The sequence below is a fragment of the Epithele typhae genome (assembly GCF_022376455.1).
Source record: "Epithele typhae strain CBS 203.58 chromosome Unknown BXZ73scaffold_40, whole genome shotgun sequence".
Classification (NCBI taxonomy): Eukaryota; Fungi; Basidiomycota; class Agaricomycetes; order Polyporales; family Epitheliaceae; genus Epithele; species Epithele typhae.
Window position 1 is genome coordinate 289,562 of NW_025954231.1, and position 14,477 is coordinate 304,038.

The 14,477-nt window shown below is 56.4% G+C and overlaps 5 protein-coding genes across 5 annotated transcripts; 1 reads left to right on the forward strand and 4 right to left on the reverse strand.

Moving 5' to 3' along the window:
- Positions 1 to 1,261: 1,261 nt before the first annotated feature.
- On the forward strand, positions 1,262 to 4,035 carry BXZ73DRAFT_103420 (uncharacterized protein; the record flags this gene model as incomplete). Its single annotated transcript, XM_048015581.1, has 14 exons — positions 1,262 to 1,623; positions 2,220 to 2,253; positions 2,305 to 2,381; positions 2,435 to 2,469; positions 2,524 to 2,629; positions 2,798 to 2,859; positions 2,909 to 2,923; positions 2,993 to 3,003; positions 3,055 to 3,140; positions 3,279 to 3,385; positions 3,437 to 3,452; positions 3,516 to 3,564; positions 3,628 to 3,677; positions 3,741 to 4,035. The coding sequence occupies 14 exons, from the start codon at positions 1,262 to 1,264 to the stop codon at positions 4,033 to 4,035; spliced, it is 1,305 nt and encodes a 434-aa protein (XP_047875845.1).
- A 466-nt stretch (positions 4,036 to 4,501) lies between these two features.
- BXZ73DRAFT_79155 (BRO1-domain-containing protein) lies at positions 4,502 to 7,742 on the reverse strand (the record flags this gene model as incomplete). The annotated part of the gene is made up of 5 exons (XM_048023022.1): positions 4,502 to 5,363; positions 5,420 to 5,721; positions 5,780 to 6,928; positions 6,982 to 7,493; positions 7,544 to 7,742. 5 exons carry the CDS (start codon positions 7,740 to 7,742, stop codon positions 4,502 to 4,504), a joined length of 3,024 nt encoding a protein of 1,007 aa, XP_047875846.1.
- A 462-nt stretch (positions 7,743 to 8,204) lies between these two features.
- Positions 8,205 to 9,926, reverse strand: BXZ73DRAFT_103422 (alcohol dehydrogenase GroES domain protein; the record flags this gene model as incomplete). Its single annotated transcript, XM_048015582.1, has 12 exons — positions 8,205 to 8,233; positions 8,289 to 8,453; positions 8,512 to 8,816; positions 8,870 to 8,898; positions 8,949 to 9,052; positions 9,103 to 9,187; positions 9,240 to 9,324; positions 9,385 to 9,459; positions 9,518 to 9,629; positions 9,691 to 9,698; positions 9,766 to 9,773; positions 9,831 to 9,926. 12 exons carry the CDS (start codon positions 9,924 to 9,926, stop codon positions 8,205 to 8,207), a joined length of 1,101 nt encoding a protein of 366 aa, XP_047875847.1.
- Positions 9,927 to 10,267: 341 nt separating this feature from the next.
- On the reverse strand, positions 10,268 to 12,267 carry BXZ73DRAFT_91195 (amidase signature enzyme; the record flags this gene model as incomplete). The annotated part of the gene is made up of 8 exons (XM_048025893.1): positions 10,268 to 10,503; positions 10,562 to 10,746; positions 10,798 to 10,931; positions 10,979 to 11,340; positions 11,401 to 11,763; positions 11,822 to 12,011; positions 12,079 to 12,174; positions 12,247 to 12,267. 8 exons carry the CDS (start codon positions 12,265 to 12,267, stop codon positions 10,268 to 10,270), a joined length of 1,587 nt encoding a protein of 528 aa, XP_047875848.1.
- Positions 12,268 to 12,699: 432 nt separating this feature from the next.
- On the reverse strand, positions 12,700 to 14,338 carry BXZ73DRAFT_50177 (GroES-like protein; the record flags this gene model as incomplete). Its single annotated transcript, XM_048020395.1, has 7 exons — positions 12,700 to 12,862; positions 12,917 to 13,199; positions 13,251 to 13,455; positions 13,509 to 13,749; positions 13,801 to 13,949; positions 14,007 to 14,252; positions 14,309 to 14,338. 7 exons carry the CDS (start codon positions 14,336 to 14,338, stop codon positions 12,700 to 12,702), a joined length of 1,317 nt encoding a protein of 438 aa, XP_047875849.1.
- Positions 14,339 to 14,477: the final 139 nt, after the last annotated feature.

Genomic DNA, 14,477 nt, shown 5'->3' on the forward strand with positions numbered 1-14,477 from the left:
AGCACCAGGAAACACCCCGGTCCCTATACTTAGTATGAAGGTAAGCTAAAGTCGGATTGTAGTGCGGCCGCAACCATCGTCTCGGCACTCACACCGCGGGGCCAGTGTCTTTAGTCGCGATGCGTGAAGCTTTCTTCAAGGTACGATTGCAGAGCAAATTGACGAGGACTTCAAGCAAGGAGGCAGGCGGCCTAGGTTCAGATCAAGTCCCGTCGGCGAACGAAGTTTTGGCGCTCCGCGCTGCGAAGGTGTGCTGCGAAGCAAGCGCCGCTTGCTCTGAACCTACAGGCGGCCTGGCGCAGTATCCGGGCCGGAGTTGGGCCGCGCATTCTTTCCAGCTCTCTGAGTCTCTGCCAGAGCTCTCTCTCTCTTATACATCTCTCTCTTATACATCTCTCTCTTATACATCTCTCTCATGGCTTGTTGTTAGTGGCACTTCGCCTGACGCCACTCTCCAGGGATTGCCGTCATGCACTCTCCTTGTTCTCCTCCTCTACATCTGCCATCCAACGGAGCCCTCAGTGCTCACTCGTCCCAGTGGGATGTCTCAAGCGTTGCACATCGTAGAATTGTCCCCAAACACCAACAGAGCCGACCGAGAACTCGCTTCTCAACGCGTCAACCAGGGGCAACGTCGGAAAGGCCTTTCAAAAATGGTCACTGGGAACAACGGTCCCCGATTTATTCACAGATATCTTTACGAGCCTTGCGGAAACCTTCGACCACGGAGGGTCGACCGCTTACGTAGAGAACAAGGAGGAGGCATGTGAGATACAACGTTCGCGTATGTCTTTTATTTCCTTTTGCTGTATTTCCGTGCCCATGACCTGCGTCCCTACCAGATTGTCTCCGTCGTGCACGTCAACGAGTCGACGCCAGCGTCTTCTACCGCGTCTTCACGCGCGAGCCCACCGCTAAAGGCTTGCCCTGGATACAAGAGCACTTCCGCCGGACGCCGTCTCCGTCGCAAATGCACGCGACGCCTATCGAGATCAGGCACTCTCTCAAGCTGGAAGCTGGCCAAGATCAAACACGTCCTTTTTTAGTCTCTGGATGGGTACCATACGGTCGAGAAGCTCCGGGAGCTGCAGGAGAAGTATCGTCTCTCCGTCATCTTCCCTATCTAACCCCTCGACTTCGCCGCCGTCGCGAGGCTCAACAGCCGCCTCGGCATCTACTGCTCTCACCCGTCGAAGCTTCGCCGTCGCTAGGTGTGCCCCACCCCACCCCACCCCTAAGAAGCTCTGCCAATCTCTCAAAGATGGAAACCGGTCGCAGGCTACAGACTACGGCGCGGCTCTGCCCGCCCGGAAAGAAAGCGTCGTACGTGACCGTCCTCAACAAGCAGGACCGGCTCGAATCGACATCCACTCGCACGGGCAAGGCCAGCATCCCACCACTGAAGACCAAGGACATGCCCCCAGGCGAGACCAGGTTCGTGGCGAAGCTGCAGGTCCCTCTCCACCCTCAGCCGATGGAGATGATGATGTGCGACAGGAAGCAGTCGTTCAACGTGCCTGGCGACGATAACGCCGGGCTATTCGCGCGGCTGGTGGATGGGCGAGATCAAGAAGCCCGCGAATATTGGCCCCTTCCACAGCTTGATGATGTCGGCGGCATCGGGTGTGTCAGGTTGATCATCTGACGCGGTGGCAACGCGGTGGACATCACTTCCAATGCGACATTGGGTCACGGAAATCTGAACTTTGGTGGCGCTCTCATAATGGTAGATCGTCAACGTCTGTATTGCCGCTAGATTCGTGGACGCAGAGAATGCACGACTCCGCTCACGGCAATTTTGTGGCTATGCGCGTATTTATTCATGGCCTCGTTGTGATGCACGTGCAGTCCATTGACGAATCGGCATATTACAGCTCACGGAAGCAACAAGAAGAGCGCTCCGGATGGCCGGTGAGCCGGTCTTTTGCGGGCTTTAGAAGGGCTCAGACACAGCTATGCAGTCCTTCGCGGGCGCCAAGTGATGCTCTTGTGACGATCAGCGGCCCAGAACACAGCCTGCTCGTAAGGGACTGTCGTTGGTGGGCAGGAAGGCGGCCCAGGAGCTTATTAGACACATTGGCCCGTGATGCCGTGCACTGACCGATCAATGTCGCGGGGAACCGATGCCCACTGCTCATCGGGACGGTAGCAAAGTTAGACTTCAGGTCGAAAGAGTCCATGTCTCGCCATAAAAGCGTTCAGACCTATTGATCCTTCAGGCCTCTTACGTTGTACGCAAAAGTCCTCCCACTCGTGCGTTACACATTGTCTCATCGTGTTCGCCCAGCGCTGACAACTTCCCAGTCGTTCCGTCGACCCTTCTCAATGTCAAATTTCACAGATGCTGATATTGCGGCGATAGTCGACGAGATATCTAGCTTGTATGTCGCATGTTCCCCTCGATCGAGCTCTCGAAGCTGAAATCGCGAATTAGCAAGGCGTATAACTTCGTTCAATTCTCCGCCAACGGTCAGTTATCTTCCATCTGATCATGAACGTGCGGTTTTCTTATCCATACGAAAGTGCTTATTTTCTACGAATATCTGGTTACGTTCACAACGGAGGTTTCAGCGTTCTGGATCAGTAGTGGTGGATCAACAGGCGCAATGGTTCTCTTCTTCTTGAACAGGTACATTACGCTTGGCTATACTATCTACGAGATGATTTTTATGTGGCGTGCAAGTCCTACGGTGAGTCCCGGACTCGCATTCTGTTACCATTTGGGCTGACAAATGGCGCAGAAGTGTGATATTTTCTATCTTCCCTGACAAAACGGCCATCTGACGACTTTCGTCAGTTACTTGGCTGAGGCGCGTGCTCAGTTCTTGCTCGACCTCATGCAGTATGTGTCATGGGCAGGTATGTCTGTCGAAGAAAGCATACTGGACAGGACACTGATATATGGCAGCGTTCACCGGACTTCGTACGTACGCGTTGTGTCGTCAACGCCTGCTTGCGGCCCTCGTCTTCGCCCTGTCTCTTGTACCTCTAGCTCTCAATCTCGTGCGTATCTCAGCCAACGTTCTTTCACGGCCTATATTGAAGTCCCCGTAGACCTTATACAAGTATGTTGAGATAGTGGACGATCCTGTCATGGGAGTCATCAATGTGAACGCCTCTCCCGCCTTTCTCAATGCCAGGTGCGCTTCAGGCTTCAGTCTTAATATGTTGAGAGTAGCTGACTTTGTCGTTTCAGATGTTAGCCGCGTCCTACTGCTTTCCTGATTCGCAGCTCCACTGAATACCTGCTTTTTTCGTCCAGACACCGTTGCTTCCAGGACTTCTCTAATGCTTGCAGATATACTGGCTATCTCCGTCACCTGGTACAATCTTCGACGCGACGAGAAGTCTAAATCATCATTGGCAAATGTCCTCATACGCGATGGTGCGTCTCGGCTTCTTTTCGCGTTTCAGTCGTTCTGAGTGTGCCTTTCAGGAGCAATATATTTCCTGTACGCGCTATGCGTCCTGTGACTCAGAGTCAATATGCGCTGATTTCTTCGACCCCCTCACAGCACTATCTTCTCGCTAAACGCCATACATATGTCACTGACACTTGCGTCGGTCCGTCTTATTACGTGCCCTAAAGCCATAATCTCTGTGCTAAACGTATTTCCACGCCTGCAGATACTCTCGCCGGTACAGACGAACAGCGAGGTCACGACCTTCACGGAACCGTGCGTTGTCGCCTCTGATCTCTTCGCGCTGGGGCTCCACCGTCTAACTTGACGGCGATCTAGGTTGACATCCATCCTCGTCTCCCGGTTCCTTCTGAACCTGCAAGCGGTGAAGAACCGCACCGCCGGAGACGTCTCCACGATCGAGCTCGACGGCACGACTTCGTCCGTCGTCTTCGAGCGCGTCTTCGGCTCTCTCGCCGCGTCCGTGGACCTGGCAGCTGACGAGCGCGGAGGCGAGGACGTTCACGATGAGGCGTCGGTGGTTGACTCCGATGCGCTGAATGGGGCCCGTCCATCGGATGAGTCCAAAGACGTCGGAACTCGGCGATGCGATGATGAAGTTGAGTGTCCATAGACTATAGGTCCTGAAAAGCTTCTATGACTCTGTGGGTTGGACGCTGTGGGGTTGGACACCATGCGTGGGCACGCCGTAGATTTCCGTATTTATACGTACCCGGTGGCCATCGAAAAACAAGCATTCAGATCATCCGCTTCGAAACTTTGTGCCGTCTCGCGACGGCGCGCAGTATAACGCCATACATCGTAAACGAGTTCGCCATTCGCCGCGTCAAGGGCAGCTCCAATGGGGCCCCAGCACGTGCGAAGACGACTGGACCTCCGAGCGGTTCTCCTTCGGCTTGCGATCCGCAACTTGAGGAGAGAGACGAGGAGGCGCGCCGCCGCACAGCGTTACGACAGTACAGGTGACTCATGTCCAATCGTACATTGAAAAGAGACAGTTACAAGGATCAAACGTACAACACCCATTCTCCCTCCATACCCATAGTCCAGCGCCAGACTGCGTCGAAGCGTAAAGCCCATCAACGCCCGTAACCTTGTCCCTGTCCGTACTGATACTGCGGCGCGCCCGGCTGCGCGTAGTTCTGGTACTGCCACTGCTGCTGCTGTTGCTGCGGCTGTTGGGGTGGGGGAGGGGGAGGGACGGGCGTCGACCCGTACTGCGTTTGGTAGTTGATTGGGGGAGGAGGGGGCGGGAGCATCGATGACGCGCTGCTAGGCGGTGGTGGGGGCGTGCTCTGGTAGCTACCGTACTGAGGCTGAGATGAGGGGGGCGGGGGTGGGTACGATCCTTGTCTCTGCGGCGGCTGTCCGTATTGGGAAGACAACTGGCTCGGCGGTGGTGGAGGTCGCGAGGGATACGAGGGGTGCTGCTGGTGCTGCGCAGGTGGAGGCGGTGGAGTGTTAGGGCTTGTGAACAAACCAAGCGAGGCGTAGGGATCTGATGGCGGCGCAGAGGGTTGATAAGAGGGCTGAGAGGGTGGATGGGAGGGCGTGTATGGGGCGGGTGGAGGCGGGAAACCTTGCGAGGGAGGAGCACCTGGAGGCGCAGATGGTGATGGTTGGTATTGCTGGGGTGGAGGCGACGTCCACTGGCGCTGTGGTGCAGGAGGGGGCGATATTGAGCCGTTCGCACCGTGCATATTCATCGAAGAGAAGGCAGACTCGAGGCCGGTGGAGGGTTTCGGTGGAGGCGGAGGGACTGGCGGCTTGTCGCCATACATGGGTGTTGAGGCGTTCTTGGGGATCGCGAATCTCCGTTCGGTCTCTGCTTGAGAAGCCAAGGTTTCGCGCTCGACGTTACGCTCTGAGATGAACGATCCGGTGGAGCGTCTTAGACTGGTTGACATCTCGATAAGCTCCGAGTAGAACTGAAGTCCTTTCCTGTACCGGAGTTTCGTCAGCGCAATATCTGATGAAGATAACCCACTTGGACGTACGCGAGGCCGTCGCGGACTTCCATATACACGTCGCGCGCACGCGAGAATCGACGCACGGTATCTTTCTTCCGCTTCTCGCGTTCCTCCCATTTCTTCGCCCCGCTGCCCCTGCCAGCAAGGTCCCGCAGGCCACGCCAAAGCGTGTTCAGCTCCTGGATGGCGATTTGCTCGTGACGGACAGTGGCCGCCAGCCGTTGCTGATACGCGCGGAACTTCTCGAGTTCGCCCGCGAAGAGGGTGCTCTCGACGCCAGTGTTCCGGCGATTTAGAAGGAGCAGATGGGAGACGTCGTCTTGTTGCACCTGGGGAGGGAACGAATGGGTATATGCGCACAATATGGTCGAATCTGCCCAAACTCACCTTATCCTTGAGATCCTTCAAGACCTGCCCGCGTTCATGAGAGATCTTGTTCAGCCGCCCCAGCCTCTCCTCAATCTCATCCACGAAACGACCGATCTTGACCCGCTCCTCGTCATCCTTGGCCTCGCTCCCGATGTCTAGGTCCAGTAGGCTCTCCGTGCCGCCCTTCTCCGTACTTGCCCTGAAGACGTCCTCGACCTCCGGAGAGAGGAGCAAGTTGATCTCGCCCCTGATAGACTCCCACATGGTGACGACCTGCTGGTCCGACTGAGCCGCTGCGTCGAGGGCCGTAAGGTGGGCCTTCAGGTCTTGCCGGATGGACTTGGTGAGCGATGCCGATGGGGCTTGCATCCACAGATGGTCGTACTTGACGCGCATCGCCTCGCACTCCCGGCTCTCCGCGTCGAGGTCGCGGCTGATGCCCTCGAGTTCGCGCTTGACGCTGTCCTTAAGGCGGGTGAGCTCGACCATGATGCTGTCGACACCCTCGCGGCCCTCCATGAGCGCGATATCCTCCTTCCATCGCCGGACCTCCATCGGCAGCTCCGCCTCGCCCCCGACCCCGCCGTCCGCGATCGCCTTGTAGCGCACGAGTCCGTCCTTGATGCCCATCGCGTCGAGCGCGCTCTTGACCTCCACCTCCGCGTTATCCGCCTTCTCGACCTCGCCGCGCACGAGCTTCGCCTTCTCCTCCGAGTACACGCTCGCGCTCTCGTGGACGCTCAGCGGGATCAGGCGGATGAACATGTCCACGCCGATCACCTTCTGCACGTCAGGCGATGCGTACACCTCCTGGATTGTGATCGGCGTCGCGACCGTGGCCTTGTCGATCTGCGGGAGCGTCTCGGCGGTGGGGAGCACGGCGTTGTAGATCAGGTCGTTCTCCCTCTGCGCCTCGTTCTTCTTGTCTGACACCATCGCGAGGTGCGCTTTCGTGAGGTCCTGCAGCGCTGGGCCGGCGTCGGGCGGGAGGTTGGGGGACATCTGGGTGACGAAGAGGGACGCGAACGAGGATGCGGTGCGGTTCGCCTCCTTCGCCGCGGTCTCGGCGGCGGTGAAGCGGACGAGGGCGTCGCCGTGCTTGCCCGCAGCGCTGTCCGCTAGACCGCGGTAGTATTGTGAGACGGATGTGAAGTACTTGGCTTTCGTCTGCAGAGTCGTCGTCGGCCAGCCGCGTCGCGGAGGACATGAAGGCGACGCACCTGAATGACCGTCACCCAGTTCCGGTCGAAAATCCCCTTTCCCATGAACTCCTTCACTTCCTCGCCCAGCGCCGTGTACATGAATCCGGCTTGGGCCGCGATCTTGGCGACCAACGCGTTCCCCTTCTTCTCGTCCGTGCACTTCTCAAAGAAGACCTCCGTCGCTTGCGCAAGGATGATGCCAACGAGGAACTTGATCACCTCCCGGCTGAGGTCCGTCGACGGTGCGTGGAGAAAGTTGTCGTTGATGTACGTGAGCATGCCGGCGGTGGTGCGGAAGTAGTAGAACGCGCGTTTGAGGCCCTCGGGGTCGGACCTGTTCTGCGAGGCCGCGATGGCGGAGTGCGTCGCCGCGATCTGGAAGATGATGGACGCCTTCTCGAACGCGATCGACGTCTGGGTCGTGAGCTTGTTCGTGAACGCGTCTCGCCACGGGAAGTTGACGCGGATTTCTGAGAAGCGGAGCTCGAGGAGTTCGAGCTGGCCGAAGTACTTGTGCAGTAGGTCCTTAGCTGCGGCCCCGGTCAACCCCTGCCTGGGCTCGGAAAGGCGAGTCACGCACCTGTCACGTCGCTCCCTGCACCCTTGACCGCATCCTGCCTGCATCGCTGGAGGTTCGAGCACTCGGTTGCGTAGTTATCCGGGTCCTCGCCATACGAATGGGCGATCGCGTTGCGGATGGGGCCCGTCCAGTCGACCTCCTCCGTCGTCTTCTTCGGTATGGAGATCATGGGAGAGTTGTGCGCCGAGATGAGCGACATGGTGGTCGCGACGTTGGCGGGGCGTTGGGTCGTAAGAGGGGGCTGAGAGTATTAAGTGATAATTCGGGCGCGCTGCCGAGGGGTGTGGGAGCACGTCTTGGCGAACAGCCTGAGAGGGTGCTCAGATGGGGTGCCTCACCCCGATAGATGGATTCGATGGGTGCAAGGAGGAGGAGGGTGGTGGTGGTGAGGGAGAAAGGATATTTGGCTGCCGAGCGACTCGCCCAGGACTCTGATCCCAGTGCGCGGTCACGTCATCGGTACCGAGAGATAAGATAACTGCGCACATCAGAGCTTTGGATGGCACAAACTTTCCAAGTATGTGTGGTGCAAACAGTCAACGCCAGCTCGCGAAAGCTCAACGCGCGAGTATACTACACTTCATTTCTCGCCGTACAAACCGACTAAAGGCGCATGTCCTAGACGCGTACAAATACAAATGGCCGAAAATGCTACCCGCCCTCAGGCGTTCGGGTGTACCAAGATCTTCACTGGTAGTCGTTCATTCAAGTCAGTGCCATCATAAGGCTAGTAAAGGCCGTGAACGCGACTTGCCGTGCTCGTCCTTCTCGTTAATCAGAGCCAGAATGCCCTTCTCCAAGCAGTCTTCCAGGCCTATGCGACGAGTGATCAAAGACTCCAGCCCGGGGAACTTCCCCTCAGCGAGGGCTTGGAGTACTTCGGCGTGGTCGCGGTTGTAGGCGCAAGATCCTATGATGGGACTTTGTAAGCTGCTAGCAATAACGCCACCGAGGGACCACCGACGTACCAGTGATGATGGCCTCTTTCATCAGAACGATACCGAGATGTACTTGCGCGACTGCCCAGAGAGCGACGACCATGACCGTCCCCTTCACGCGCACGGCCTGGCACGCGACGTCGATCGCGGGCTGAACTCCAGCGCAGTCGAAGACGACGTCTGCACCACGTCCCCCGGTCGCCTCGAAGACCGCAGCGGGAACATTGGCGCCAGGGGCGGTGGGGTCGAAGACGGCATCTGCGCCGTGCTCCTTGGCCAGCTGGCGTCTCTTCACCGCAGGTTCCGAGACTGCAACCCACGACGCCCCGAGTGCCCTGTTATAACGAGTGAGAAGATAAAGAAGTAGAAAGGACGAACGAGGACACACTTCGCTACTTTCAGGACAAGCAAGCCGACCTGTCCGCATAATGAGCTCATGGTTGCGATTGTACGTGGACTGAACTTACAGGGCCCGCTCCACAAACGAGAACGGAAGCACCCGGTTGCATCTTCGACCCCTTGACGGCGTGCCAAGCGACAGTCAACGGCTCCACCAACGCACCAGCTTCCACTGGGACCAATAGTCATGACTTGACGTTGAGAAGCCAAAGAGATACTCACAGGACATTCCGTCTGGAAGCGCGTATACCAAACTCGGGTCAACGCACACATATTCTGAAAGGCCGCCTCCACCACCGCCAAGTCCCTGTGCGATGGCTTGGTTTTAATGGCATGCTCATGTTGCGAAATAAACGTACGATGAATGTCATGTGAGGACAAAAGTTACGCGACTTGTTGGAGCATTTTGCGCAAGTAGACTTCTCGCAGGCGATCATGGGCTCTCTGTGGAGGGTTGACATGAGTATACAGAATATGAGGAGAGACATCCAGAAACCACCGCACACAACCACATTCTGACCCTTTGCGAAGCGAGAACTGTCGACTCCTGTGCCGACCTCCACGATTGTTCCAGAGAATCTGTGACCGGACACCGTGGCATCAGATACCGAACGGTCGCATACGAGAGCTTGCGTACTCGTGTCCCAAGACAATTGGCAATGTCTCATTTGTAAGAGTTTGAGCGACCGTCTTCGTGGGTACGGTTCCGGGCAGAGGATGGCGATAGCAGTGCAGGTCAGATCCGCATACTGCACAATAAATGCCAAAGCTCAGCAGCTTAAGAGATCGCAACGTCACGAGCGTACTCACTGCCGTTCCTGATGTGTGTGCGGTGGCGTGGACTTAGTCATCTCTTCGAGCGCACAGGAGAACGCTCGTGCTTACCATGCAACCTAGTAGGGCGGCAGAGTTCAGAGATCACGTATCGCAATCCTCGAGTACGGACGCACCTTGATCTTGATTTGATTGTCGCCAACCTGTGGCTCCGGTATGTTGTCGAGGCGAACGTCGCCGATGTCGTGCAAGCGGATTGCCCTCATCGTCATCGTCGTGGGTGATAACGCGGTGGTCGTTCGGGGCGGGCGGGTTTATATCGCCGTTGGTCCCAAGTGCTGCGTAACTGGGTGATGTCATGGGACCACGACCATTTCACATCTGGCTTCCGGAAGGAGCGAATCTGATATGGATGGACAAGGTTAGACGTATCACTGTTACTAGAAGGATATGGTGGGTAAAGAAGGCGAGTAAGACACAGGGTAAGAAAAGTGAAGCACGAGACCCGCAGTGACGCTATGCATGATCCCGTGCCAAAAGTCGGTCTCAGCCAAGACCAAGACCACTCCGAAGCGGAAAGCATGCGTACAGCCGGTCACTGCATGATTGAGGACTATAGGGGTATGCTGACGACGTCCGGAAGCTGCGTCTTTGGGATAGCCTCGGGCATCGCGCGCTGCCTCAGCCGCACGCGTGTAGCCTGTTCGTATGCGTACGCGTACTTGATGAGATCGCAGTCGCTCCACGCGGTCCCCACGAACGCAAGCCCGAAGGGCATATTGGGGCCTTTTGCGCGTGTCGGCTCGGCGGGATCTAAGGGCGTGCTGGGCGGCAGGAATCCAAGAGGTACTATAGTGTGAGCCAGATGAGCCTTCGTGACCATGCGCTCAACACACGAATGCCATACCTGTGATTATTGGGTATCCTGAAATCCCCGTATGGTCCGTAGCGACAATGCTAGGAGCAATGAGCGCGCTGATGTTGTGAGCTTTCAGCGCGCCGTCGATGCCGCGTGTGGCGCCGAGGTCTCTGTCATATGCGATAGCATCGAAGTAGGTTTGGTTGATGGCCGAGCGCTCCGATGCAACCAATCTATTTCAGTGTAAGTAAATGGAGAAGGCGACGAAGTGTGCACATACGTACTCGGACTGGTCAGTCCAGTATGGAGGCACTAACTCCTCATCGGCGTGCTCCTGGTTGAAAGCGATGATGCCCGCGAGGGTTCGTACTTTCGTCGGGATGTGAAGTAAACCATCCAGGTAGCGACCGACTTCAATCTAAAAGGATAGTAAGCAAGGCGTATGCGGATCAACGCGAAGCTCACTTTGAAGTCGGTCTGTAGTACAATCGACTCGTTCTTGGACACATCCATTTCCGACAGGCTGGGGATATCGGCGGGGTCCATGATAATGGCGCCAAGGGCTCTGAAGATGTCGAGCGAGGCGTTGAATGTCGCAACGATGAACGGGTCGGCGCGTTCCACGAGGTTCCGCGGCACCCCCAGTCGCACGCCCTTGAGTCCATCGCGATCAAGGGCGGCGGTGAAGTCGGGTACGGTGGGTGGCTGAGCGAGGGTGTAATTGTCAAGGGGGTCGCGGCCCACGATCGCATTCAGGATTATTGCAGCGTCCGTCACCGTGCGTGTCATAGGACCAACCGAGTCCTGGTGCGACGAGATCGGTATGACTAGGAGTTTAACATGGTTATATGCACGCCAACCGACGAAAGGAGACACATGGGACATACCTCCCGTCCTGGATGTGAAGCCGACGGTCGGCTTCATACCGACGAGGTTCTGATTGTTGCAGGGAAGGGTGATTGACCCCGTCGTCTCCGTCCCGAGTGCCGCCGCCGAAAGCCCGATGGCACTTGCAACAGCGCTTCCTGAGCTCGAACCAGAGGGGTCCCCGAGCGGCACGTATGGGCTCGTTCCCTGCCCACCGCGCGCACACCATCCCGGAGGAAGGTCTCCGCGGAAGTGGGCCCACTCTGACATGGACGTCTTCCCGAGGACGATAGCGCCCGCCTGGCGCAACCGCCTCGTTACGTGGGCGTCGTCATGGACCACGGAACCCAGCAGGGCGAAGGAGCCTGCGGTAGTGTTCATGCCTGTGAGACAAAGTTGGTGAGCGTTCTGTAGATCAAGGCCGTCGGGACTGATGTGAACCTTCTTCCGCGACGGTAGCGATGTTGTCTTTGAGGAGAATGGGGATGCCGTGCAATGGACCCCGCGCTCCATACAACAGTCGCTCGAAATCGAGAATCTGGGCATTCTGGATGGCAGAGGGGTTCGTTTCCAGGACTGCACGTATGCTTGGGCCTTGATAGTTGACTTCTTCGATACGTGCGAGATATGCCTATTGTGAGAGACAACCCAGCACAATGACCATCTGCTCGACGTCTAGATACTGAAACGACACGTACCATAACTAAATCAACGCTCGTAAAGAGACCGTCTTCCAATCCATGTTGGAGCTCCACGATAGACGCTTCATAGAGATCCGGAAAGATGGGACTCGGCTTCGTCGACAAAGGCCGTCGACCACCATGCCCAAGAAACAGAGTTAAAACGGCATAGGTGGTAGCAAGTACTAGCATGTAGAAACAAGTCATGAGTTAGATCTCTAGAGTCTAGACCGTCCAAGACAGTCCCGGTTTTGTTCACATGCGTGCTTTGGGCTTGAGACCTTCTTGGCAGATCGATCGGCACGACGCTCTGCTACGACGGCCTGTGTTTCGCTTCCCGATCGTTGGGGATTCAGAAGAAAAGAGGCTAGTGGCCGCCGAAGGATATCGACGCAGGACGCAGGAGGACACGGGTGACGCACGCGCGCGCACACGTGGACGGTGGTACCGGTGCACTCGACGCAATCGATCACGCGAGTGTTGTCGTGATTGTCACGAAAGACGTCACAATCCTTATCACACATTGGCGTTACTATTGGACAAGAACGGCTCAAGTGCTAGTACTACAACTACATCAAGCGTAAATCTTACAATGTACAATAAAACATGTCACAGGGGACTGTTCATCATCGGCTGCGGCTACACCGCCCAGTGGTCGACTCTGGTGAGCGTCGGACAACCGACCGCTGGTGGGCTGGAGAACTGCGTCTGCACGAAGACCTTCTCGACGCCAGCGATTCGCTTGTCAAACGCAGCATATAGCTGAGGGAAGTCATCAAGGTCGACGCGGTGCGATACCATGCTGTGAGACGGTACTATGTCAGATCGAATCCCACACTCTGTATTGTCGACTCACAAGGTAGGATCGAATTTGCCCGTGATGATGAAATCGTTGAGGATCTCGTTCCACCACTTGTGCACGGGAGCTTGACCATTGCCGATGAAGCGAATGCCCTTCTCCATGAGTGCACCGATGTTGAAGTGGTTGGTATAACCAGAGTAGGCCCCGATGAGACCGCACCGACCGCCTTTCTTGACGGACATAATCATCTCATTGGCAATCTCTGGGACATCGGTCTCGAGCATGAGCGCCTTCTCGACCTTGTGTAATACCGACTTGGGCTCGTGGAATGTGCCTGCTTGATGATTTCAGCAGCTGCATCACACCCTGCAGACGAGAGAGATCATACCGCAATCTAAGGCGACGTCGAGGCCTCCGGGCACAAGCTCCTGCAGACGACTGACGACATCGGTATGTTTCGTGAAGTCGATTGTCTCAACTCCGATGTCTTCTCCCCTCCTGAGGCGCTCTGGAACCTTGTCGATAGCAATGATGCGTTTCACGCCTTTGAGCTTCGCGAACTTGGCGACGCAAAGACCAATGGGACCAAGACCCTGAAGGATTTGATGAACTTTGAGTTCGAATCTATGACATCATTGATGCGTACCCAGATGCCAACTGTATCGTGGGGGTTCACCCCAGTGTCCATGACACAGTGATACGCAGTACAGAGAACATCCGAAAGATAGAGCGCCTTCTCATCGGGCACTTCGTTCGGGATAGGGAGTAGGTTGACGTTGCCCTTGGGTACACGGACGTACTCTGCTTGACCACCGGCAAAGCCGCCAGTGAAGTGAGAGTACCCGAAGAAGCCAGCGTCGCGATGACCGTACATAGCGTTCATGAGGCTGCGCTGCCTTTGAGTAAAAGGAATCACATAGATGAAGCCGGTGACGCACGTAGACGGATTGGTCTTGTCGCAGAAGGATGAGAGCTTCTGTTTGCAGTACTCGCACTCTCCACACGCGATCTGGAAGGACGCGACAACACGTTGGCCAATGGTGAGGTTCTTAACGTTGGGTCCGATCTTGTCCACGATGCCCATGAACTTGACAGGGTACACAGTGATGAACAGCAGACCGGGCACATATAAACGCGAGCGTACCTCATGACCCAAGATGTCGCCTTTCTGTAGAGTGACAATTTCGCCGTGGTACAGATGGAGGTCGGAGCCGCATATAGTCGTACCGGTCACTTTGAGGATTACGTCGTCGGGCTCGGTAATGTCGGGGATAGGAGTGTTGATGAGTCGTACATCGCACGCCCCGAACCAGGCCAAGGCTTTCATAGTCGCGCCATCAGATATAGCCTTGGACTCGGGATGTACGATAGTGGGGAACGATCCCATCTTCTGCGAGACGCAAGGGTATGAGAGCAAGCGTGGAGTACAAATCATCGTCTACGCACGTTCTGTATCAAATTTGCGGCAGTTTGCATTGCAGCGTGAAACCGAGGAAGAGTATGATGGTAAAAGGGAGAAGCTGGGCGAGGTAGAGGGAGGAACAGACTGTCGCATCAACCGCAGTCCGCGCATATATGAAGTTCATGGTGCGTGGCTCTCCGCATCTTCGTGGGT